The sequence below is a fragment of the Pteronotus mesoamericanus genome, unplaced genomic scaffold (assembly GCF_021234165.1).
Source record: "Pteronotus mesoamericanus isolate MK-2021 breed Mesoamerican mustached bat unplaced genomic scaffold, CSHL_Meso_final contig_230, whole genome shotgun sequence".
NCBI lineage: Eukaryota > Metazoa > Chordata > Mammalia > Chiroptera > Mormoopidae > Pteronotus > Pteronotus mesoamericanus.
In genome coordinates, this window is record NW_026555096.1 from 1650435 (window position 1) to 1676014 (window position 25580).

At 41.9% G+C, this 25580-nt stretch overlaps 1 protein-coding gene across 1 annotated transcript in view; it reads right to left on the reverse strand.

Annotated features, from left to right (window-relative positions):
* WDFY4 (WDFY family member 4) overlaps positions 1 to 25580 on the reverse strand; it is a 328638-nt gene that overhangs the window by 301862 nt on the left and 1196 nt on the right. The window contains exon 2 of the mRNA XM_054572378.1: positions 1529 to 1779. Within this exon, the coding sequence (XP_054428353.1) occupies positions 1529 to 1762 (234 nt within the window). The 5' untranslated portion in view covers positions 1763 to 1779. The remainder of the gene's footprint in view (positions 1 to 1528; positions 1780 to 25580) is intronic.

Genomic DNA, 25580 nt, shown 5'->3' on the forward strand with positions numbered 1-25580 from the left:
TTTAATTTAAAAAAAAATGGCCAGTGACTCATTTTTAACCCCTATATGACAAATAAAACACATTCTGAGTACTATTCAACATCCTCTGCTTTGGACTGAACTGTCCACAAGGAAAAAACCTCTGTCTTCTTTATACTTACAGTGCCAGGCACTAGAACAGAGAATAGACACTTAATAAATTTTTGTACAAATGAAGAAATTCTCAAAACAATGCTCTGGAGAAAGGTGAAGAAGTAAAGAGCCCTGGCTCTCAGATGCAGAGTACTTTCATCAGAGCCAGGATTCCCAGGTTGGTGGGGAAGATACAACACAGCAGATGAGCCCATACATATTCCTGGTGAATTTCAGTCAGGGCAGGAAACAGCTCACATTTTTCCTTTGGGAAGCACAAAGTTGACCTGAGAACTGGGTGAGACTTAGCTAGCTCCCAAACACTGGGGTTGTCAGGGGAGGGAGGCTAGAAATAAAATCTTGAACCATCTCTCCTAACCTCATTCTTCTTTTGTGGTATATTCCCTGTGTCCCCGTTACCTAGTCTGTGAAATAGAATGAACAAGGTATACAAGTCCAAATCATGAAGGAAAATAATGAGTTAGTGAACAATAAGTTATTTGGTTTCTTTTAACAGAAAAACATGCCTAAGTATTCAATGACTCATAAATATGATCCCAAGAAGATTCTGAGTCATCTTTGAAAATCCATAAATACTCTGTTAGATGAAAGGTTAACAAAGGGGTGTTCAAATAAAAAACCTGCCTAAGCCTCCATCTGTCTTCATCTATATTCAATGTGAAAAGTATCTCATATTCTCTGTTCTCTGATGCTGCATATATCTTTGGAATAATAACTCAAAATTAATAGTCAAGCAAAAACTAAGTCCTCATAAAAAAGATGTGTTTCCAACTAGCCTTCAATATATTCAACTCTAAGGCAGACCTCACTCTCAGGAGCTTTGTTCCAAGACAGCAAGGAAGATCCCTCATACCCATGCTGTCACCAGCTGCCACTAGCCAGAGTGTTGGCCCAGTGGACAGGCTAGACTTCTCCCATATGTCTGTAAGCAGGGAAGGGAGCACTGCTTTGGTGCTCCTCCCTGATTATACCTCAGTTTGCAATACTGGTGCAATTTGATGCTCTGGCTCTCCCAGGCCCTGGTGTTGGCATAACCGGTGCCTGAGATTACCAGACACCCCTGGTGACTCATGTCTCAAGACACATACTCCTTTCCTAGCTCCCAAATGAGCTGGTCTCTTACCTAGCTTTTAAGCTAGAATTGTGGCTAACTGACATAACTTTTTAAACTAAAAAGACAATATTTCTCCAGAGTCAATTTTTCATTCATTCCAAACCCTTCCTCATCATGGAGATTAGCTTTGCTTGACATCTTTATTAAATAACACAACATTCTCCTCTAAGCAACCAGAGACCACTTGTGATGATATTAAAACCAACCAATGCCAGCTTCCAATCATTACAGAAGTATCCCCAGAGCTCTGTGTGATACAACTTCAAAAATAAGAATACCAACCTTTAGGAACAATGGGAGAAGACTCAACAGGCTCCTCTGACGCTCGGCTGGGCTCCTATGATCCAACTGCTGATATTCCAGAAACTTCCTTTCTACCTTCTCCCAGAGAGCTGTGGGGCCCTGGGATTGACCTCCATGTTGGAAGTCAGACTGAGCAACATCAGGCTGGGCTTCATTTTTGGAACCTGGATCCTTAGCTCTGTCTTCAGCCTTTGAAACATCTTCTGCCTCCATGTCTTAGCAAAGCAGCTCTGAATTCAGAACAAAAAACAAAAATGAAAAGTCTTATCACAGCACTTCCTGATGAAGCTGGTTGTGGGACAAGGTACTGTATGCACTCAGTCCAGTTCCTACTGAAAATGGTTCCTCTAAGAATCTGAAACCAACTAAAATAGGAAGACTTTTTAAAAAAGAGATTCAGATTTACAGTGACTCACAGATATTGACAATCTAACATGTGCTGGGCTTTTTACACAGACTCTCATGAGAGAGATGGGTATTCCAAATTTCCCTATAGGGTAAGGAAACCAACCAGACCAAAGCCATAAGAGCAGCTAGATGACCAGCTGAAATGCAAATCTTTAATACCAAAGTTTTCTTTTTTCCCAATGCTGTACCTCTTTTAAAAGACTGTTAATAGGTGTGTGTCAAATTATCTTACCAATATTTGTAGAAGCAAATAATTCTGTATCTTCAATTATAACTTCCTTCTACCCCATGAGTCTAAAGATTGAAGGTTTTTCATTCTCAGAATTATTTGATTCACACTTAATATTTTTAGGGGAGTTTGTCCTCAGAATGAGTTCCTAGCCCCCACGCTAACTTGGAAGTGCTTCTCTATTAGTGTAATCAGGAGCAATTTGTGCAGGCTAGAGGTCTCAGGTCAGTAGGCATAAGGACAAAAAAATGTATGCCATTAAAATAGCCAAAGACTGATGCCAGATAGGTAACCTTGAGAATATGCCATTATCTGTGTCCTTGACTTTTCAATTGCCATAATCTTTAGGTAGGTCATGACTGACTCCACACAAGAAAGGTTTGTTTATTGTTTATTTGTCAAGAGTGCTGGAAGCTGCAAGTAGGGACCAGACTATCCCAGCTTCCTGAAAGAAGTCCTCCAGCCCAACCAAAATGTCATCAGGTAGCAATCCATCCTGGAATCTGGCCAGCAAACAACAATCGCTAATCACAGGGTAGCAACCAAGCAGATAGGCACACACAGTGGGTTTAAAGGTGTTGTACTCTGAGCTGCAGCAATGGAGAGGGTGCACCCTGCTTTACTTTTAGCCCAAACACACGCACACCCTTTGCAGGCTGGAATGGGAATTAACTAAGGATCATGTGGCCAGACTAACTATCCCCTCTTTGGAACTTTCTCACTCTTTATGTGCATGCCTCCCTGGCTCTTCTTCTATCATGTATACTTATTACTCAAATTCCATTTTCAGGAATCATTTTGTTTTTTAAAAAGCCACATAAGTGCAGTATTGAAAAGTGGGAAGGTATCAGGAAGAATATCAAGCTTGCCCATACCTAGAGAAATGACTGCTGATATCCCTGCTTCCATCTATGAATATACAGTTTAATAAAAACACACTAATGATATTGTTAAAGCAAACTTTTTGTTTACACTTTTTCTTCTTTTATTTGGTTGGCTGGAGGTTGACAGGTGGTTTATTTGTTTCCTTTTGGAGGTTGACTCATAGGGGCAGGTGGTGGGGTACCTCACATTCCTCAGTCTCAGCACAGCATCTTCCCTGAGCTGGGCCAGTCTTCCCTCTGGCTTTGTTAGTTTATTCATCTATTCCTCGGACCTCCATTGCCACTGCCATTCCCTTCATCACCCCCGATTATAAGGACCTGCTGTAACTACTTGATAGCATGGGTTCTTATAAAATATGGCCCAAGTGTGAGACTTCCAAATGCCTGCCATTGGAAGGTGCCTGAATGACCTTCTGCATCTTTTCTACAGCTCACTTTTTGACTCAGCATTATGTCTGCAGACCTAACCATGCAGCTCTTTGTCAACTTCATTTTCTCTAACTGCGATCCCCTGTTACCAAATGGGCAGGCATCAGGTGCTATCTGACTTACTTGCTCTGCAATGGCAATGGCTAGTTACCCACAACTACCTGTACTGCTCTTGATCCTGTCCTGACATTCCCAAGCAGGTCTCCCATGGATTGCACATTTCTGAATCTGTGTATGAACACAGGAGCAGAAATGCTAAACAAGGGTATATGCCTGTTCAATTCAACTACATACCAGCAGCTAAGATGCCTCCGGAAACCTGGCAGCAGACCACATTCCACCCACAGAGCACATGAAGGTTCCTCTACCATCTCATCCATACCCTTACTTGGCATCACCCAGCTTTCTAATGTTTGCCAGTCTGACTGAAGAAAAGCAATCCCTTGTTGTCCCTTTAATCTGTATTTCTTTCTCTAACCTAATAATGAGTCTGAGCATCTCTGTATGCCTGTTAGCCTTTTGGATTTTGTCCTCTGCAAACTGACTATTCATAACCTTTATTTATTTTTCCTTTCCTATTATTTTCTTGTTGCTTTGCAAGAGTTCATTCTAGAAACTGTTCCTTTCTTGGTTTTAAAAATTACAAATACCTTCTCTCAATCCATTTTTTAATAAATTAGTTCACAATTTTCTTTTTGTCACAAAAACTTTATCATGGATATATTTTCTATGTTTCTAAAGATCTCCATTTTTAATGGCTGTATGGTGACTGTAGAGCCATGTTGATCATTAATTTAACTAACCTTCTACACTTACACATTCAAGTGGATTCCAATTATTCACGGCTATCAGCAACACTATAACATCAGGCTTTGTGTATATGGCTGTCCACATATTCATGATTAAATAACAAATTATAATGCATTCTTAAATTCCTGAAAGATAATAGCTGAACCTAAAGTCAGGTAAATTTGATAGGAAAGGCGAGAGGAGGAAGATGGTGGAGGAGTGAATGGGAGTCACGCTGACCTCCTCCTCCCAAGACCAAACTGAAATTGCGATTAAATAGTGGAGAAATCACCTGGAAAACAATGGAACAATAGAGGGAGAGGAGCCTTGGAGCCACAGACAAACAGTGGATTCAACTCTCACACATCCCAATGGGTGAGAAGTGCAGTGGAGGCTGAAGAGGGTGGTCCCTTGGGCACCAGCACCAGAGGGACATTGAAATGGCCAGTTGGATCCCCCTGGGAAGAACAGGGTCTGAACCATAAACAGGGACCCCTAGACTACAGCAGCTGAAACCAGTAAAACACAGAGACAAAATGCAACCCTGAAAAGCTTAAGGGCGCTCTCTGCCAGAGACAGGCAGCTGGGGATGCAAAGAGACATTTAAAGGGCCAACGCAAAAATTTGCAGTGGCAGCCGCCCTCCTTGATCTCTGGGTAGATGCGGCAGCAGAGTGGGCTGGTGGCTGGAAAAAGATTGGTGAGGAAAACTTTGTGAAGAGAACAGAGACGGTGGCTGGAGGAGCCCCTGTAATAACTCACCTCCCACTCTGCAGCTACCATCTCGCTCAGGCATAAGGGAATCAATTAACCTGCCTTTTGCGCGCTCCGCACACAGCTTGTGTGCGTGTGAGCTGGGGGGCTAAATGCAGACAAGCTGGAAGAAATAGAGGATCCCTGGCCAAAGGAGTCACACAGCTGCATAGAGAGCCTTGAGGGGAGACTAGAGGCGGAGGTGTTGGGGAAAGAACGGGAGGAGGAACCGGGGAGTCCCGACGTCTTCTCCTTTTCCTAGTCTCCATTGTGCGGGAACAGGCCACACCCCCAAAGAGCCAAAAGCTGAAAAGCACACAATAGAGAGCCCAAAACCACACAGTGCAGGCGCGCACACTCATGCTGAGTGGCCGGGGAGGGTTGGCCAGCGCATGTGTGGACCCGCGTAGGCTGGAAAGGACTTGCACAGGTTGGCACCGCTGGGGCCTCCGAGGGAGAGCGCAGATTCGCAAGGGCAGCTGTAAACCCACCTGCTCAGGCCCGCGAGTGCAGAGCAGGCCGCAGAAATAGTCGATCCTGGGCTGAAGGGGTCACAGAGCTGCCCAGAGTCCCTGGAGGAGAGACTCGAGACAGGATTAACTTGAGCATCCTGGAGTTGATTTCCTCCCATCTCCATAGTCTCCATTTGGCGGGGGCAGGCAACGCACCCAAAGAGCCAAAAGCGGGGAAAGCACACAATAGAAGACCCTAAACTGACCAGTGCCGGGGTGCACGCCGGCCTGGGGGGCCAGACGAGTACGCAAAGTCACGAATAAGCCCCCTGCTCTGGGGCAAGCACGAGCGAGCCCAGGTGGGCGGAGGATCCTGTCAGGCCAGGGATCCTGTAGGGCCAGGGAGCGCGCTCATGGCGGGGGGCGGCACAGGGGGCAGGGGGAGTGCAAAGCTATCCACAGAAATAGTGGATCCCTTGCTGAAGAGGTCACAGAGCTGCCCAAAGCAGGAGTCAGACACAGACAATAGACTCCTGGAAAGCTCAAACAAATGACCCAAGGACATATAGGGTCAACAACTGACATCATCAGAGGCAGGCCCAGAAAGAAAAGCAAAGAAAAATAAATAAATAAATAAATAAATAAATAGACCCACCTACTAACATAGAAGTTTAATTCACAAAGTTAGGAAATCTAGACACCTCAATTGAAGCAGAAGGAAATATAAATAAACAAATAAATAAATTACTTAACAGACTCTCACAAAAATGGGAAGAAAAAGAAGTTCCCCCTAAATGAGTGGAAAAAGGGGACTCCCCACAGAGAGAGCTAAATGAAATAGAGGCAAGGGAACTATCAGATACTGAATTCAAAACAATGGTTCTAAGAAAGCTCAATGAGCTCAGCCAGCTCAAAGATAACTATGAGAAACTGCAGAAAAACTATCAAGATCTTACAATAAACTACATCAACCTGGAAAAGGACATAGAAACTATCAAGAAGACACAAGAGGATATGAAGAATACCATTTCTGAATTGAAGAACACAGTAGAAGGAATCAAAAGCAGGCTGGATGAAGCTGAGGATCAAATCAGTGAGATGGAGGATAAGGTAGAAAAAAGCTCCCAGAAAGAACAAGAAATGGAAAAATGGCTCAAAAAGAATGAAGAGGCATTTAGGGAAATGCAGCACAACCTGAAACACAATAATATCCATATAATAGGGATACCAGAAGGAGAAGAAGAGGAGCAAGGGATAAAGAACCTCTTCAAAAAACTAATGATGGAAAATTAACCCAATTTGAGGAGAGAAAATGTCTCATGGATCCAGGAGGCACAGAAGGCCCACTCAAGAGGGACCCAAGGAGATCCACTCCAAGACACATCATCATTAAAATGGCAATGATCAAAGACAAAGAGAGAATCCTCAAGGCAGCAAGGGAGAAGGAGAAAGTAACATACAAGGGGGCCCCGATACGCCTAGGAGCTGACTTCTCAACAGAAACACTACGAGCCAGAAGGGAATGGCAGGAAATACTCCAAATAATGAAAAGCAAGGGCCTACAGCCAAGGCTGCTCTACCCAGTAAGGCTCTCAATTAAAATATAAGGGGAAATAAGGAGTTTTCCAGACAAAAGAAGGCTAAAAGAATACATCTCTACCAAACCAGCTCTACAAGATATGCTCAAGGGGCTGGTTTAAGAAGATGAAGGAAAAGAGTAAGAAAGAGAAAAACACAGGTACAAAGAGAAAAAATGAATAGGTTTCTATCAGTAATAACTCTCAATGTAAATGAACTAAATGCCCCAATCAAAAGACACAGGATAGCTGAATGGGTAAGAAAACATGACCCACACATATGCTGCCTACAAGAGACCCACCTTGAGCAAAAGACCTACACGGATTGAAAGTAAAGGGATGGAAAAAAACATTCCAAGCAAACGGGCAAGAGAAGAAAGCAGGGGTTGCAATACTTATATCAGACAAAATAGATTTCAAAACAAAGGCCATAAAAAGAGACCCAGAGGGACACTTTATAATACTTAAAGGAAGTATATATCAAGGAAACATAAACATTGTAAACTTATATGTCCCCAATATATGAGCACCGAAATATATAAGGAAAATCTTGGATGACTTTAAAAAAGATATAGACAGCAACACACTGATAGTTGGGGATTTCAACACCCCACTGTCAAAAATGGACAGATCTTCCAAACAAAACATCAATAAGGATATTGTGGAGCTGAATGACGCACTGAATCAAATAGAATTAACTGACATATATAGAACCTTACATCCCAAAGAAGAAAAATACACATTCTTTTCAAATGCTCATGGCAGTTTTTCAAAGATAGACCACATGATAGGACACAAAGCAAACCTCAGCAAAGTCAGGAAAATTGAAATAATACCAAACTTTTTCTCGGACCACAAGGGCTTGAAACTGGAAATCAACCTCAAAGAGAAACCTCAAAAATGTGCAAACTCAAGGAGACTGAACAGTAGACTCTTAAACAATGAATGGGCCAATAATGAGATAAGAGAAGAAATCAAAAAAAATTCTGGAAACAAATGAAAATGAACATACAACAGTCCAAAACCTATGGGACACAGCAAAGGTGGTCCTGAGAGGGAAGTTCATAGCAATACAGGCTTACCTTAAAAAGATAGAAACATTTCAAATAAAAGACCTAACACTACAACTTCAAGAAATGGAGAAACAACAACAAATAAGTCCCAGAGCAAGTAGAAGGAAGGAAATAGTCAAGATTAGAGCAGAACTGAATGACATAGAGACGAAAAGAACAATTCAAAGGATCAACCAATCCAGAAGCTGGTTCTTTGAAAAGATAAATAAAATTGACAAGCTGTTAAGTAGACTCATCAGGAAAAAAAGGGAGAGGACCCAAATTAATAATATCAGAAATGAAAGAGGAGAAATAACAACTGATACCACAGAAATACAAATGATTGTCAGAAACTACTATGAACAATTATATGCCAAGAAACTTGAAAACCTTGATGAAATGGACAAATTTCTAGAAAAGTATAATCTTCCAACACTGAAGGAGGAAGAAACAGAAAGCTTGAACAGACCGCTAACAGCTGGGGAAATTGAAGCAGTAATCAAGAAACTCTTGGCACACAAAAGCCCAGGGCCGGACAATTTCACAAGAGATTTTACAAAACACCTAAGGAAGAGCTAACCCCTGTCTTTCTCAGACTATTCCAAAAATTCCAAGAGGAGGAAAGACTCCCAGACTCTTTTCATGAGGCCAGCATCACCCTAATCCCAAAACCAGATAAAGGCCCTACAAAGAAAGAAAACTATAGGCCAATTCCGCTGATAAACATACATGCCAAAATCCTCAACAAAATATTGGCAAACCACATCCAGCAATACATTAAGGAGATTATCCACCATGATCAAGTGAGATTCATCCCAGGGATGCAGGGATGGTTCAATATACACAAGTCAATAAATGTAAATACATCACATAAATAAAAGGAAAGACAAAAACCACATGATCACATCGATAGACGCAGAAAAAGCATTCGATAAGGTACAGTACCCATTTACGATCAAAACACTCAGCAAAATGAGAATAAATGGGGCATTCCTCAACGTAATAAAGGCCATATATGAAAAATCTACAGCTAACATCATACTCAATGGGCAGAAACTGAAAGCTTCCCCACTAAGGTCAGGAACACAACAAGGATGTCCGCTTTGACCGCTACTTTTCAACATCATATTGGAAGTCCTAGCCACAGGGATCAGATAAGAAAAAGAAATAAAAGGCATCCGAATAAGAAAGAAGGAAGTAAAGCTATCATTGTTTGCAGATGATATGATAGTGTACATAGAAAACCCTGTAGACTCTACCAAAAAACTCCTCCAGCTAATAAGTGAATTTGGCAAAACAGCTGGATACAAAGTCAATATTCAGATCAAAGGCATTTTTGTACACCAGTAATGAAAGAGAAGAAGAAGAAATCAGAAAAAAAAAATACCATTCGATATAGCAACAAGAAAAATAAAGTACCTAGGAATAATTTAACCAAGGAAGTAAAAGACCTGTACGCAGAAAACTATACAACATTGAAGAAAGAAATTAAGGAACAACAAAAATAAGTGGAAGCATATACCATGCTCATGGATTTGAAGAATTAATATCATCAAAATGTCCATACTACCCAAAGCCATTTATAGATTCAACACAATCCCTATTAAGATACCAATGATGTATTTCACAGAAATAGAACAGACATTTCAAAAATTTATATGGAACCATAAATGACCCCAAATAGCTGCAGCAATTTTGAGAAAGAACAACAAAGTACGAGGGATCACAATACCAGATATAAAATTATATTACAAAGACACTATACTCAAAACAATCTGGTACTGGCACAAGAACAACCCATAGACCAGCAGAGCAGAATAGAAAACCCATCAAGGAACATACAGCAAGGACTCATGGACAAAACCAAAGGAGAAGAATTGAGGGAGGGTGGGAGGGAGAGGTCAAAGGAAAGTGGTGGGGAGTAGGCAGAGACAAATGTATTTGAAAAAATTAATTAATTAATTTAAAAAAAAAAGAAAGCCCAGAAATAAGCTCAGGTCTATATGGGCACCTAATATTTGACAAAAGGGGCAGAAGCATAAAATGGAACAATAATAGCCTCTTTAACAAATGGTGTTGGGAGAGCTGGATGGCTACATGCAAAAAATTAAAGTTGGATTATCAGCTGACACCATACACAAAAATAAACTCAAGATGGATAAAAGACTTAAATATAAGTCGCAACACCATCAAAGTCATAGAGGAGAACACTGGCAAGAAACTCTCAGATATCCCATGCAGTGAATTTTTTCACTGATATGTCTCCTAAAGCAAGGGACATAAAGGAAAGAATAAACAAGTGGGACCTCATCAAAATAAGAAGCTTCTGCAAGGCTAAAGAACACATCAGCAAAATGAAAAGGGAGACAACTCTATGGGAAAATATATTTGCTAATGATACATCAGATAGAGGTTTGATCTCCAAGATATATAAAGAACTCACTCGACTCCACTCCAAGAAGACAAACGATCCAATCAAAAAATGGTCAAAGGACCTGGGCAGACGCTTTTCCAAGGAGGAGATACAGAGGGCCCAGAGGCATTTGAAGGGATGCTCGGCATCACTAGCCATCAGAGAAATGCAGATCAAAACCACCATGAGGTACCACCTCACACCGGTCAGAATGGCCATCATAAACAGATCCACAAACAACAGGTGCTGGCGAGGCTGTGGAGAAAAGGGAACCCTAGTACACTATTGGTGGGAATGCAGACTGGTACAGCCATTGTGGAAAGCAGTGCGGAATTTCCTCAAAAAGCTGAAAATGGTACTGCCTCTTGATCCAGTGATTCCCCTGCTGGGACTATACCGTAAGAACCCCAAAACGTCAATTCAAAAGAACCTATGCACCCTAATGTTCATAGCAGCACAATTTACAATAGCCAAGTGTTGGAAGCAACCTAAATGCCCATCAGTAGATGATTGAATCAAAAAACTATGGTACATTTACACAATGGAATACTACGCAGCAGAAAGAAGAAAAGAACTACTAAACTTCGCGACAGCGCTGGATGGAACTAGAGAGCATTATGCTAAGCGAAATAAGCCAGGGGGTGAAAAACAAATACCATATGACCTATAAGTGGAACCTAACCAACAATACAAAGATGCAAGGAAAATAAGACCAGCAACACTGAAAGGAAAGGAAACCAAGAGAGACAAGAGGGAAGGAGGGGGGAGGTGCGGGGGGAGGGGAAGGAAGGGAAAGGGCAAGTCGAGGAACATATAGCAAGGACTAATGGACAAAACCAAAAGGAAAGGGTTGAGGGAAGAAGGGAGGGAGGGGGCAAGGGAAAGTAGTGGGGAAAGGCAGAGACAAATGTATTTGCAAAAAAGAAATTAATTATTAAAAAAAATAAAATAAAGGCAGGTAAATTTTCCAGGCTCTTGACACATTTCCAAATAGTTTCTCCCAAAACACCCTATCAGTGTACAGTCCTACCAAGAGTGTATAAAAGTTTACAGTTACTCTTGTTTTTTTTTTTTAACCTTGCTGATCTGGTAGATAAAAAATAAATGCATCTCTGTTGTTTCTCACTGCGTGTTTTGTGATAATGTGAGGAGCTGAGCATGCTTCTGTCTGCCTTCTGCTCCATCTCCTTCAGGATGCCCGGCAATAGCTTTCTGGGTCAGATTCTGCTTGACTCTGTGAGTTCCTTGTAGAAGAGCTCAGCTCCTCCATATGCCTTTAATTGCCCCTGGGAGCCACATATCCACTACATATTAGCTCTGTGAAGGAAAACCTTTGTGCCTATATCAGCAGTTGACACAGTGTAGATGCTCAATAAAATGTTACTGAATAAGTAAACATGTATGCTGATGGCACCCAAATCTCTCTCTGTAGCCCAACCCCCTCTTCTAAACAAATCCTTTTTTCTCATTCCAAGATTTCTACTTGGATATCCTGCATATTCTGAAAGTAACTGTGTCCCAATCAAACTGCCACCCCCATCACCCACAGAACGAGCCTTGTCAGGCTGGGTGTCCCCACTCACAGATGGCTGTTACAGCCACACTAAGAGCCATCTTTTATCATATAAACGTCATTTTGTGACCACACATGCAGGTGCTCCCAACCAATTCATTCAATGAACCAGGCCCAAGGCCTTGCCAATACACCACATTTTTAGGATAAGCAGGTAAGAGGACAAGCTCAGCATCAGGTCAGGATGTGAAAATATTGTCCTGGGGACCACAGCTGGGTATCCATGAGAAATAACAGGAACAGCCTCAGATCTGAAGTTAAGAAGCCTTGTTTACTGAAGTGGAAAGATTGAATAGACAGATTTTTTTTTTTTAGAAACAAGAATTTGTAACAAGTGGGGAATCTGTGGAATCCCATGGAAGAATGGTCTGACTCCAATGTTAAGCTATGTCCCCCTCCTATGCTCTCCCCATCATCTTGGCCTACTTGGGTTTTATTTGTAAAAGTAATAAAACAGGGAGTAGGCTCTCAAGAGTTTTGTGAAGAACAGCAAGGAGAAATTATCCTAACCCACTTCATTGTCAAAAGTGTCCTCTATAAGTGCCAGCACCTTCTTCTCATCTACTGTAAAAAGGAACAAGTTGGAGGAGGGTTGCTGGGAGTCTAGGGTGGGGCTGGAATTAGAGTGAAGCAAGTGGGGCACTCACCTCAGGCACAAGATTTAAGGTGGGGTCACAAAAATCTCAGTAAGCAAGTTAAATAACATTGTAATGCAATATTTTTAAAAATCAAAATTAATGCCAAGAAATGCAGAAAGAACAAAATATCAAAATTTTAAAAGCCACATCCTGGCCTAGACTCCTGCAGATTCTACGTTAATTCACAGGATAGTGACCACAAGCCCAGCCTTTGGGCCAAATCTAATGGGCTCTGACCATAAGACCAAGGGATTGAACTCATTCCTGCTTCAGTGTCCTCATCTGTAAATGGGACAATAACAGATCCCTCAGGGGGTACTGTGTTGATTGAGTCAATGCCCCCCAGCCCGTGTCATTTTTAGGACTGAGGGATGGGTATTTTTTGCCTCCTTAGTGCATTTACATGTGTGACTTCACTTAGCCTTCTTACCATCCAGCCATGTCAAAGCCATTGGCCTTCATCCACAAATGGTACTGAGTCTAGGAGCAGAGAAGTGACTTACAGCAGGGTCCCATTGCCATTCAGTGGCCAAAGAGAGTCCATCACAGTCTGTCTAAGCTTTTGCAGCCTCAGAGCATCACTCAAAACACACACTAGAGGCTGAGCTCCCATACGGACTCATCTGCCAGAATGGAGAGAAAACTTGAGACCTGTTTGACCCAATAACACAGGCCAAGGGAAGGCTTGCCACGAAGAGGTGAAAGTCTGGGGTGGGGTGGGGAGGTGGAGGAGAAGATGGCTTTGGCAGGACTGAGGACTAGAGGCTGCAGAGGGTCCCAAGTCTCCAGAAAAAGACAAAGCCCTCCCCTCTGCCAGTAAGCTATTTCCCAGTTTGGGTCAAGCTCGAGGCAGACTAGCACCCCTGCTTTCCTGCAGCCTGCCAGCCATGCAGGAACCAGCCAACCCATGCAACTCTGGGGCAGAGAGGAGGCGTGGGCCAGGGTGACAGTCACAGGACAGGGTCCAAGCCCAGCTTGGCTGCTTTGATGCCTTAACCAAGTTACTTCCCCTCTAAGAAACTAGGTTTCCCCCTCCCCAGAACAGCCCTGGTTAGCTCAGCTCAACTCTCTGTCCTCTATGCATTGACATTGGGAGAGACGCATGACAGTGAGTCAGGTCAGGATGGCTGGAGATACCTGAGTGGGCAGAGAGCCTGTGAGTTGTATTTTTTGAGGGGCATTGTGTACAAGGAACCAGATATGTCTGACCCATAGGGGGTTTCCTGTGACCTCAGTGGCACCAGAGCTAGGAGTGGCCATGTGGGCCCCAGCCTTCTGGTGTCACAGCCCTTACTTGCTCTGGCCTCCGCCCCACACCTAACCCCTGTACAAATCTGTAGTATCTACATGGCTCTGCTTCTGAATGGTTCAGAGCACCCAGAGCATCCTGCTTGCAGCTGCCACACTGGAGGGTGATTTCTGGAGCCTGAGAAAAGGCTGAGTTGCTGATGTTTGGGCTGCTAAGCCAACATTCTTATTGACTGTTTCATCACTGAATTTTTGTGGAGCTTGTTGCTGCTGAGGAATTGCTATGATAAAAGTCAAGATGGAAGTCACCTCCTCCTTTCTTGTCACCATGTGTGGCTGTTTCCCTTTCTGGATTGCACACCCTGGTGCAGAGGCAGACCTGTTTGCCATCTAAGTCACAGGCAGCAGTCCCCAGACCCCAGGGCTGGGGGAGCCTCAAAACCAGATGATACAGAACAGAACAGCAACTTCCTCTGTTTCCCTTTCCATTCTAAAGCCAGTTCCTCGCTGGACATCAGCAGATCCATACACTCTTGCTCCTGTGTCAGCAAAGACCTAGCCTTGACCAGAAGCTCTCAGAAAAAAACAACACAGCACTCTTGTTCCAAAAATATGTGCAGGGTGTGGTCATGTCTTCCTGCTCTCTTGCCCACCATTTCCTATTAATAGGAGAGCTTACAAGTTGAAAGTAAGTTGAAAAGAAGGAGTCAGGTGAAGACAGAAGCTGTAGTAACATGGAAGCTTTGTTCACATCTCTACTCCAAAGCCCACTGTAGTTAATCAGAAATACTGAGGGGATAGCAGCATTCTCATTAAGGAAATGCAGATTAAATCCACACTGAGATACCAGGACATGTCTATTAGAATGTCTTTAAAAACAAACAAACAAAACCCAGGAAACATTGGCAAGATGCAGAGCAACTACAACTCTCACCCTGGATGGTGGAAATGTGAGCGATACAGCCACTCGGGAAGACAGCTGGGCACTTTCTAAGAAAGTTAAGCATATATCCAGCAATTCTGCTCCAAGGTATTATTTACCATAGAGAAAGGAAAACTTATGCTCCTACAAAAACCTATGTGTGAATGTTTATATTAGGTCTATTCACAACTGCCAAAACCTGGGAACAACCCAAATGTGCCTCAAGGGGTGAATGGGACACTCCCTTGCAGAAAGGAGCACTACTGACCCACACAGAAACATGGATGGATCTCAAAGTCCTTAGGACAAGTGACAGGAGCCAGTTTCAATGGCTACATGCTGTCTCAGTCTGTTTATATGATGTTCTGGAAAAGGAAAAATTACAGGGAGAGAAAATAGATCAGTGGTTGCCAGGGATTGGGGATAGGAGGGTGGCCACAAAAAGATAAAAGGTACATTTTCCATATAAAAAACAAACATTCTGAGGTAGAGAGAGAAAGTGCCAATAGAAAAGCTAGAGGCAGAGGTTTTAGTCCCTTCACCTGTTTTTATTCAGTACAAAGAGGATGTAACTACACAGTGAACTACAGTAGTAACTCCACCTGATGAAAGCATACTTTATTGTGGCTCTACATACTTATTTCTGTATCATCTCATTTCATCTTCACAACACTCCACAAGGAAGCAAACAACAGAAGTATTTTACAGGTGCTGAAAGCAAGGTTCAGAGAGGTTCAATCTTCCCAAAATGGCCACAATGTAAGTTCTGTGTATTTGACTCTAAAACTCACATGCTCCTCCTTAACTGCACCCCCGCCTTCCTAGGAATGTCACAAGTTAGGGAGAGAATCAAAGCTCCTATGAACATAAGGCACTCTAGGGGCTCACTTAGTGGCCCTCTTATCCTCAGCCTTTGTGTTGGTCAAGTGTGAAGACTACTCCCCAAGTTCAAGTTCACTTTTCCATCCTACTAAAAAAATAATATTTATAAATAATCATTTTGTCAAGTTGGCTGAACCAATGGACAAGGTGAGTTAATTATAAAAAGTAAAATGATAACCAAAAAAATTAAAAGCAGAAGATCAACAGATTATTAACAACAGCAAAAATGTGGAAATAAAATAAATGGATAAACAAAATGTAATCTGTCCATACAGTGGAATATTATTCAACCTTAAGAAGGAAGGAAATTCTGACACATGCTACAACATGGATGAAACTTGAGGACATTATGCTAAGTGAAATAGGCCAGTCACAAAAGGACAAATAATGTAGTATTGCACTTATATGAGTTACCTAGAATAATCAAGTTCATTCAGACAAAAAGTTGATTAGTGATTGCCAAGAGTTAGAGGGAGGTAAGAATAAGGAGTTAATGTGTAATGGGGACAGAGTTCCAGTTTTGCAAAATAAAAAGAGTTCTGGAGGCCAATAGTTGCACAGCAATTTGAATGTATTTAATGCCACTAGACTGCACACTTAAAAATGGAAAATTTTATGTTATGTATATTTTATCACAAGTAGATAGACAAATGTATGTTAAAAGAAGAGGATGTAATTCCTCCAGTTTGATGACTATAACAAAATAATAAAAAATAATAGCATCTATTGAATTCATACTGTGCCTTGGGCCCAGTGCAGAGTGCTTCACATACATAACTAATTTAATTCTCCCTGAGTCCCATGGCACAGGGACTCTAGTGACTGTTCTGGCATCCCTTGCAGATGAGGAAACAGTCACCACTGAGTTTCAGCAGCATCCCCAGTGTAACACACCTCGTGTTTTCAAAGGTGGGATAGGAATGCCCCTCTGGCCCAAGATATCAGTAAACATTTGCTATACACACAGCTGCATTGGAAGGAGAAAGAAGAATCAATTACGGAGGCTATGTGTCCACACACCTGAATTAGCTCTGGGCAGAGAGGGCTGACATAAAGGGAGATGGAAATGAGACAGCAACAAGATGAGAGGAGATAGGACATTGGAGTGGCTTAGACAACATAGGCCCCAAGTATTTACAGAAAGCAGGCAAGAGCATTGAATTCCTGTAGAATGGACCCAAGAGCACAATCCATAGAATGCTCAAAGGAAAGGAGTAGAGGGTAAAGTTGGAGGCTAACATGAGAGTCTTGAGGTTTCCATGGAGCTCTGTGAGGAGGTGACAGGAGGTCAATATAGTTTGAGACTTTGCTTTGACAGGCCTTGCTTAGTTTGGCGGCCAGCCTTCAGGAGGTGCTGGGAGGCCAACAGTCAAGACCTTCAGCCTACAACCTGCCCTCTAGGAGAAGGAGTTTCCGAAAGCAGTGGTCTTGACATTTTGACATGTTTTATCAGCCATGCCTAAAAAGACTATTAAAACCCATATTTCTGGACCCTGCCCTCAGAATTTCTGATTCAGTAGATCTGGGGTAAGGTCCAAGAATTTACATCTCTAATAAATTTCTAGGTGGTACCAAACCATCTAGTACAAGGGTCACACCATAAGGACCACCAGGACCATGCATTAAGGACCACCAAGGGCCACATCTTGGGGACCACCAGGAGCCATAGCTTGAGCACTACCGGGAGCCATAACTTGAGGACCACTAGCAATCGTGCCCTGAGAACAACCAAGGAACACACCTTGAGGGCCCCCTGGGGACACACCTTGAGGAACTACCAGGGGCCACACCTGGGAGACCACCAGCCCCTGAACACCACCAGGGGCCATGCTTTGAGGACCACCACCCAAAGAGATGCCTTGGAGAGAGCCTTGGGAATCAGAAATGTCTTGTCATCTAGTTCTTATCTAGCATTGCTGCAAGCCCCAAGCAAGCATGTTGATCTCAGGAGCTAGGCTCCAGGGCAAGAACAAGGGCATGCAGGGGACAGTATGGCAGGGGCGGGCAGGAGAACAGCAGCCCTGCAGACAGAGTCTGGGAGGGAAGAGGCATGGTCAGCGCCAGAGGTGCCCTGAAGGCTCCAATGCATGGCTCGAGGACAAGAACCAGGGCTTGACCGGAAATCACCTTCGTATTGTTCCAAACCCACTCCAGTTAGAAGTGTCCCCACCTCCTGCATCAGCCAAGGGCTGAGTGTCTGCAGGCAGACAACAGCAGAGCCCAGTGCCCCACATCCTGCCTGAAATGACTCAAGACAGAAAGAGACAGCTCAGGTTTTTTCCAGAAGCTCAGGAATTCCCCTGAAGACTAAGATGGGGACTGCAATTGTTAGGAACTAGGTAGGTTAAGCAACACCTCCCATGGCCCTCAACACTTCCTTTTTCTGATTCCCATCCATGGACTCCTGGCCGGCACACACCTCTGTGGTTTTTGCAACATTAACAGAATGTAGGAACTCACAGTGTCCTGAGGAAGAGGCCCAGTTTTGATCTCAGTATGTGTACCGAACTCCCCATTGCCAAAAATATTCAGGGAGTTCCCTTGAGCAGATACTTGAAGTTCAGCTGCAACTGTTTTATTACCATCAACATTAGGACATGGCCTTGTGACAGCACAGGTAACAAGAAACCCAACCCTCTTAACCTGAGACTGTCAAGCGTGGGAGCCAATCCATGGCTCAGTCTCCAGTAAGGAAATGCTGCTTATGTAAGAATGACCATAACCACTTTGTAAAGTATATGATTGTCTACCATGCTATGCACCCAAATTTAATACTAAATAACATTGAATGTAAACTGTAATAAAAAAAATTTTAATTAAAAAAACAATGGCCATAACTGAATGAGAATCTACTGGCGTAGCCATCAATGTTTTGTAATCTTACAAAACTTACACAGCAGGCATCACTGTTCCCATTATACAGACAAGGAAAGCAAGACTCAAAGAAACTGAGATTCAGAAAAAATAGGTAACTTATCTGAAATCAAACTGCTAATAAGCCTCAGGATCAAGGTCAAACCCAGACTTTTCTGATTCCAAATCCCCATACCCCCTTCACAACTTCTGTTTGGCTTGATACATGTGCTAAGAATAAACCCCAGAAAGCACTGTAGGGGGCCCTGGCTAGTCTTGCAAAGTTATTGCTGACCCCTGGCAATAGGAAGTCAAGAGCCAGACCTACTTTCTGGTTCCTAGTTCATACCACCAACAAGCAGGAATAGAACAGGACCCTGTGGTCTTGTCATTCCCCCAAGGAGGAGCTGATACCTGAGGGCCACCAGGCAAAGGGTTTGTTAGTCCAGGCACAAAGTACACATCAGCTGACCAGTCACTCCCTAGCTGACACCAGCAGCACACCCGGCATTAGTCACTCATCCTCCAGGCTCCTCACTCTTCAATCCTAGGAGGACTGAAACCACTGGGAACTTTGCTGCATCCTTTACACTTCTCAGGCCACTTGTTAAAACGTGAGAAATGAAAAAGATTTACAGGATTAGTTAGCTGACACAGTTGTCTTGTTTAGCTTATTAAATTTCAAGTATAATTTGGTCAGAAAATATACACAAAAATCACTAAACCTTAAATTGTATCTAGAAGAATGTATTCCTGGCTTTTAAGGAATTAAGCACCTATTAATTCTCATGGAATTAATTACTATATTAAAGAATCAACTCTTAATTCTCATAGATCAAAGAAAGCCTACCAAAGTGAGAGCACAAACCACCTGTATTAACAGAGAGTTAATAGTCTTCTTGCACTACTCTCCAATCCAGGCAGAGGTAGGTCCAGAAAACTCTGCTTTTAGGTTAACGAGAAAAGAGACACTTTGAGGTGCAACTTGGCACATGGTGCTTTTTCACAAACTTGCAGAGCAAGGAAACAGTGCTGGCAGCAGGAGGCAGGTACATTAGTCCCTGGGCTGAGTCCCTTTGCCTCTCTGTGACTCAGTCCCCACCTGTAACATGAGGCTCTTTAAAGGGTCTGTCCACCATTGAAGGTCTGCTTTTCAAATTAGACTCATGTTCAGAGTCTTCAAGCTTCTCCCCTGAAACCTAGATATTTGTTTAACCAGAATGAGTCTTGGCAAAATTCTTGATGTGTCAGGAATATTTTTAACCCAGACCTAATTAACCCTGTATGCCCAGGAGAAGGGAAGCAGCACCTGAGGAAACTCAAAAAGAAGCAAGGAGCCTCAGCATACCACACAAGTGAGGCAGGTTCTCTAGGTACCTGCCCTCTGTAGGGGTAGGACAAGTGCCACCCCTGCTGCTTCTTCATCTCTCTCCCAGCCCTGCCATGCAAGCCTCTCTGCCTTCAGTCTACACTGCCTCCCACTGCCCTCCCCTCACTTGCAAGCACAGCTCTATCATCTCACTCCCTTGTTCAAATGTCTTCAATGGCTCCCCATGTTCTTGAGGAATATTCCCAAGCTTTTGGCCCTGGACGATATTCCCCCCTCTCCCTCGCTTAACCTCCCACTGCAGCCCCAGTGGTGTCTGGCAAAATAAACAGTTCACTCATGTTGTGACCCTTTGCCTTTACTCAGGTGACTCTTCCGGCTGAGATGCCCTCATTCAACTCCACATGTCCAAATCCTGCTGTCTTCAGAATACAGCTCTAGGCTGCCTTCTCTGCATGGCTTCCCTTATGCCTCAACCAAAAAGGTGATGCTCCTCTCTCCAGCTCCCAAATTCCCACCACCACTCACCCCATCTGTGATTAGAAAGCAGCCACCAGCGGCGTGTGACAGCACTTTGCAATTTTCAAAGGTGCATCTACATTTAATCTCAGTAATTACACCAGGGTGCACGGGGTTCCGATCACCCCCATGTGCTGGTGAAGAGGAGAGCCTGGGAGTGAAAGTCACTGCTGCTCCTACGCTGTCTATCTGTTGAGTCAGGCAGAGTAAAAGTATTTTGTAATTCCCAAATTTACCATCTTCCCCCAGTAGCTGCCCTATAACTGTGACAGTTCTCACTTTCATGCTATTATTAATCATGAATATGCTTTTTCTTTCTCATTCCTGTATTTCCTCAGTTCCACGTTTTGATCAATTATAAAATGCTACAACTATTTAATAAAGTGTTGGGGCGAGGGGCAGGGGAGGGGGGAGTATCGTTACCTTAAAGATACGTCAAAAATGAAACTATTCCGACACTTTAAAATGTGTGACGAAATAAGCATTTCTTGGAACGAAGGTGATATTTTATATGTGTGATGGCAGGGGGACCCCTTTTTGAAAAAGGAAGCAGTAGAATAACTGAAGGGTAACTGCCCCTCTCTTCTACTGTCCCAAGACAACTATGGCCCCATTTCAGTTACCCAGATGTGTCATTTAAATAATGAAACGTTTCCTGGAGACCGGCACGTGAGAGGAAAAACTACGATAAACTAATACTCTGTGTTTATTCTCGTTTAGGGGCAGTGCCCCGGTGTGCGGGATTTTTTTTTTCTTTCTTGAGTATCTGGACATTTGCTCACCCCGAGGCTCCCAGCTCTTTCCTCACTCAGGCCGCGCCCGGGGCAGCTGCCGCACGCGCTGGATGCACTGCAGCGCGGTGGGAGACTCTGGCGCCTGCGGAGGACGAGGGGAGCGGGCTCCTCCCCGTTTAGGGCTCAGCACCCTCTTCGTCGCTGCCCTCCCGCTTCTGCAGGATCCGTACTCTCAAGGCCAAGACAATGTTTTACACAGTTCCCAACCCACTGCCTTTTGCACACGAGGCCACTTTCTCCTTGATCTAGTTCACACTCAAGAGGCCCAGGGGAAAGCCCTACATTAACTTCCGGTATGCTCAGATCAAGTGCATAACTCAATTTCTTCATGTGTACATATTTGTATTCATCTTTGTATTTATATTACAACATGTGCATATCCTTTGAAAAGCTGATATTGGAGCATTACTTGGAAAATTTTATTAAATTAAAATCACAAAATCAAAAAAGTACCCCCCTTTTTTGCATACTACTTTTCACATCCAAGCATATTTTACTTTTAATTGATATATAAACAATTTTGATTGCATGAATAACCCATTATAATATCATAAACATACCCCTTGTTGTCCTTAACCTTAAATTATCAGATTTAATAATCATAAAGCATCCCCTTGGTCCAACATAATTGACTAACTCCCTAATAACTGGATGCTAAGGGTGTCTCCATTGCTCTTATGGGTGATGCTGGGGAAAGGACACCTACCGACCTACTCAATCATTTAGTTTCCTGTGAATTATCTGTGAAGATGAATTCTCAAAAGAAAGATTAATCATTGGGCTGCAAGGACAGTTTCCACACTTGTGCCAAACATTGATTATTGATATCCAAAAGTAGTTCCTCAATGCTTTAGCCAAAGTATTGCCAGTTGGAAAGGGCACAGACTTTAACATCGGGTGGAACTAGATTCAAATCTCAGGTTACTTGTTTTCTGAGGGAATAAGGACCTTAACTCTCTGAACCTCCATGATATCACCTGTAAAATGGGAGTAATGAAACTGAGGAGATCAAATGAGCTTGCAGTGCCCTACCCAGTGCCTGATTTATTGTAGGGACTAAACCCATTCTTCTTGCCCTCTGTGCTTGCTTTCTCCTTGAAATTATTTGAGACATGAAGCTTTTTACTTCTCTAACTTCCCATCCTTCTTGAACCATGTTCCCCACAAAAGCCTCTGGCTATAATACAAGACATCTTCATCTGAAGTGTGTTGCCCAACAAAAATATAAAGCCACATGTGTAATTTTAAATTTTCTGGTAGCCACTTTTAAAAAGTAAAAATAAATAGGCTAAATTAATTAAGCCTATTTATTTAAATATATTTTTAAATATTTTACTTAACCCAATATATCTCAAATACTATCTTTTCAATATCCAATGTTCTTTATTATTGAGATATTTCATATTTCTTTTTATTGTTTGTAATATCTTCAAAATCAGATGTACATTTTACACTCACAGCACATCTCAGTTCAGACTATTCACATTTCAGGTTAGGCTACAGGTTACTACACTGTGGAGCCCAGGTCTAGACCTTAATACTTAAGCTTTCAGCAAATGTGTGGATTCTTCAAATGGGACCATCAGCTAAACATTTAGGAACGTTATCTGGAGACATCATTTCAGATGCAAAATGCAGGAGCATTTTGATGGTTTGCAGCATTTGGAGGGAGATAACTGCAAGGCCCTACTTGTAAATAAAATGGGTAGCAGCTCTGTAGTGTGGCTCAAGGAACTCTGAGGAGCCCATCTTCCTCCTCTCCCTCCTGAACAGGATGCCTCCCCTCTCTCTCCCTGATGGCCAAGCTGCCTTCTTTTCTATCATGAAGGTACCTTGGGAGCATGAAGAAGCCAAGATTTCACTTCTCCACCTAATATCTAACACATATCACCAGCTTTGTGTGTTCAAACCTATATTCTGTAATAACCACCACCTTGCATATGTGTTCCTTCCACACTTGACCTAGCTTAGCAAATTTCAGCTCTATTCTCTTTATTGCTCTAGAGTCATTTTCAACTTTTCTTTCCCACGACCTACACTGAAAACATCATCAAATCTGATTATCAGAAAGTATCTAGAATCTCTTCACTCTGACCACAGGTCTCATTATCTCTATTACTATCACTTATCCCTAGCCTAGATTATTACAACAGCCTCTTGACTGATAGTCTTGCTTCTTCCTTTGCTACCCATTGGGAAGCCAGAATGATTCTTTTTTAAAATGTAACTATAAATCAGAAAGAGTAAAAAATATATATTTTAATACATATTGAAAATATATATATAATACAAAATATATATTGTTAATATATATTGACAATTGAAAAGATATAAAAACTTAAAATTCTTAGTAATAAATCTAGGCAAAATATATACTACTTTTATGAAGAAAATTATTAAATTTTATGTAAATACTTTAAAGAGGACCTAAATAAGTATGGAGACAAACCTTGCTCATAAATTGGAGGAGTCATTTTCACATTTCATCGCCTCTTTCCAAATTATATTTCCAATCAAACCTGAACATATCTTTTTTGTTGAACCTGAAAAGCTGATTCTAAAATTCATATGAAGGAAGAAAGTACCAAGAATGTCAAAACATAATGAAAGAGGGAAAAAAAAGAGAAGACTTTCTCAGATATCAAAATTTATTATAAGCCTATAGTTAATACTATTATGTAGTATTGGCAAACGGATAAACAAATTGACAGCTTAGAGAAACAGACCCAAATATACATAACAATCTGATTTACAACAGAACTGTTGTAGATACATGGGTAAAGAATGGTTCATGGTTATCCACATAGGAAAAACAGAATAAAATAGAATGTCTCCCCATACCACACCACACAGAAAAATTATTTCCAGGTGAGACTAAAGTCTTAAATGTGGAAACCAAAATTATTTCTAAATTTTTTAAATAATGTAAGAAAATAATTTTGTAACTTTACAGTGAATGATTTCTTAGACAACACATAACAAGTATACATCATAAAGGAATATATGGATAAATTAAGCTCATTTAGAATAAAGATACTTGCTCATTAATAGAAATCACAAAGAATGTAAGAATACAAGGCACAAACAAGAAAAAAAATATTTACAATATACATAAATGATAAAGGATTAATACCAAATATGTATTGAGTTACAATAAATCAGCAGGATAAAAGACAGATGACCCCATAAAGAAATGAGAAAAAATTTGAACAAAAAAAAATAAAAGGAACACAGAATGACCAATAAACATATAAAAGATGTTCGACCTTAGCAACTGAGGAAATGCAAATTTAAACATAGTTTGATAGTTTTTCATTTTCACTGGATTGGCAAAAATAAAACCTCTAACAACATCAAATGTTGGTGAAGATGTGGAGCAATGAAAACTTTTACACATTGCTGATAGGTGGGGAGAAAGATATGATGCTGGTATTATCCAGTCAGGTTGAAAGTATATATATATATGTGCGTATGGGTGTGGGTGTGGGTGTGTGTGTATGTGTGTGCATATAGTATGTGTGTGTATATACACACACACACACACCCCAACACCCATACACACATATATATGACCCGCCAATTCCATTCCACTTCCAGGGCATGTACCTGGGGAATTCTTGTACGTGTAGCCCAGGATACATGTGCAAGGAGAGTCCTAGCAGCACCTACAAATTCTAGAGCACCTAGAAGTTTATAATAGGAAAATATATAGAAGTTTAAAATAGGATAAGTTCCCATCAGCAGTATCTTGGAGTATACTGAGACATATTGCTATGTAATAGAATACTATACAGCCGTAAACATCGATGAATTAGAGGCTCATGAACAATATGAAGGAATTTCAGAAACATAATTTTGAGCAAATTAAACATCTTAAAAGAATATTTAATTCCTATTTACAAAATTCAAAAATATGCAAAATGAAAGAACATATATTTAGCAATTTAAATACATGACGTAAGTCTATAAAAAAAAATCAAGGGAATAAGCCCCACATTTAGGACAATTGTTTTCTGTGACAAGAGAGGGAGAGGGACAAGTAAGGGAGTATGTCAAAGGTGCTGACAATCTCCAGAAATACACAAAGGACAAAGGTGGCAGCCCACAGGATCCATGACATGTTTATTCTTTACACCCTATATATACTTTTCCTAAATTTTCTTTTCTAGTACTCAACATTTAAAAGCTTCCCAACACAGGCAGAATACAGCCCAAGTCCTCATACTGAACACAAAGGCCCTTCCTGACCTCATCCCAGTCCACCCCTCTCTGGCTGGTCACCTTCATGCC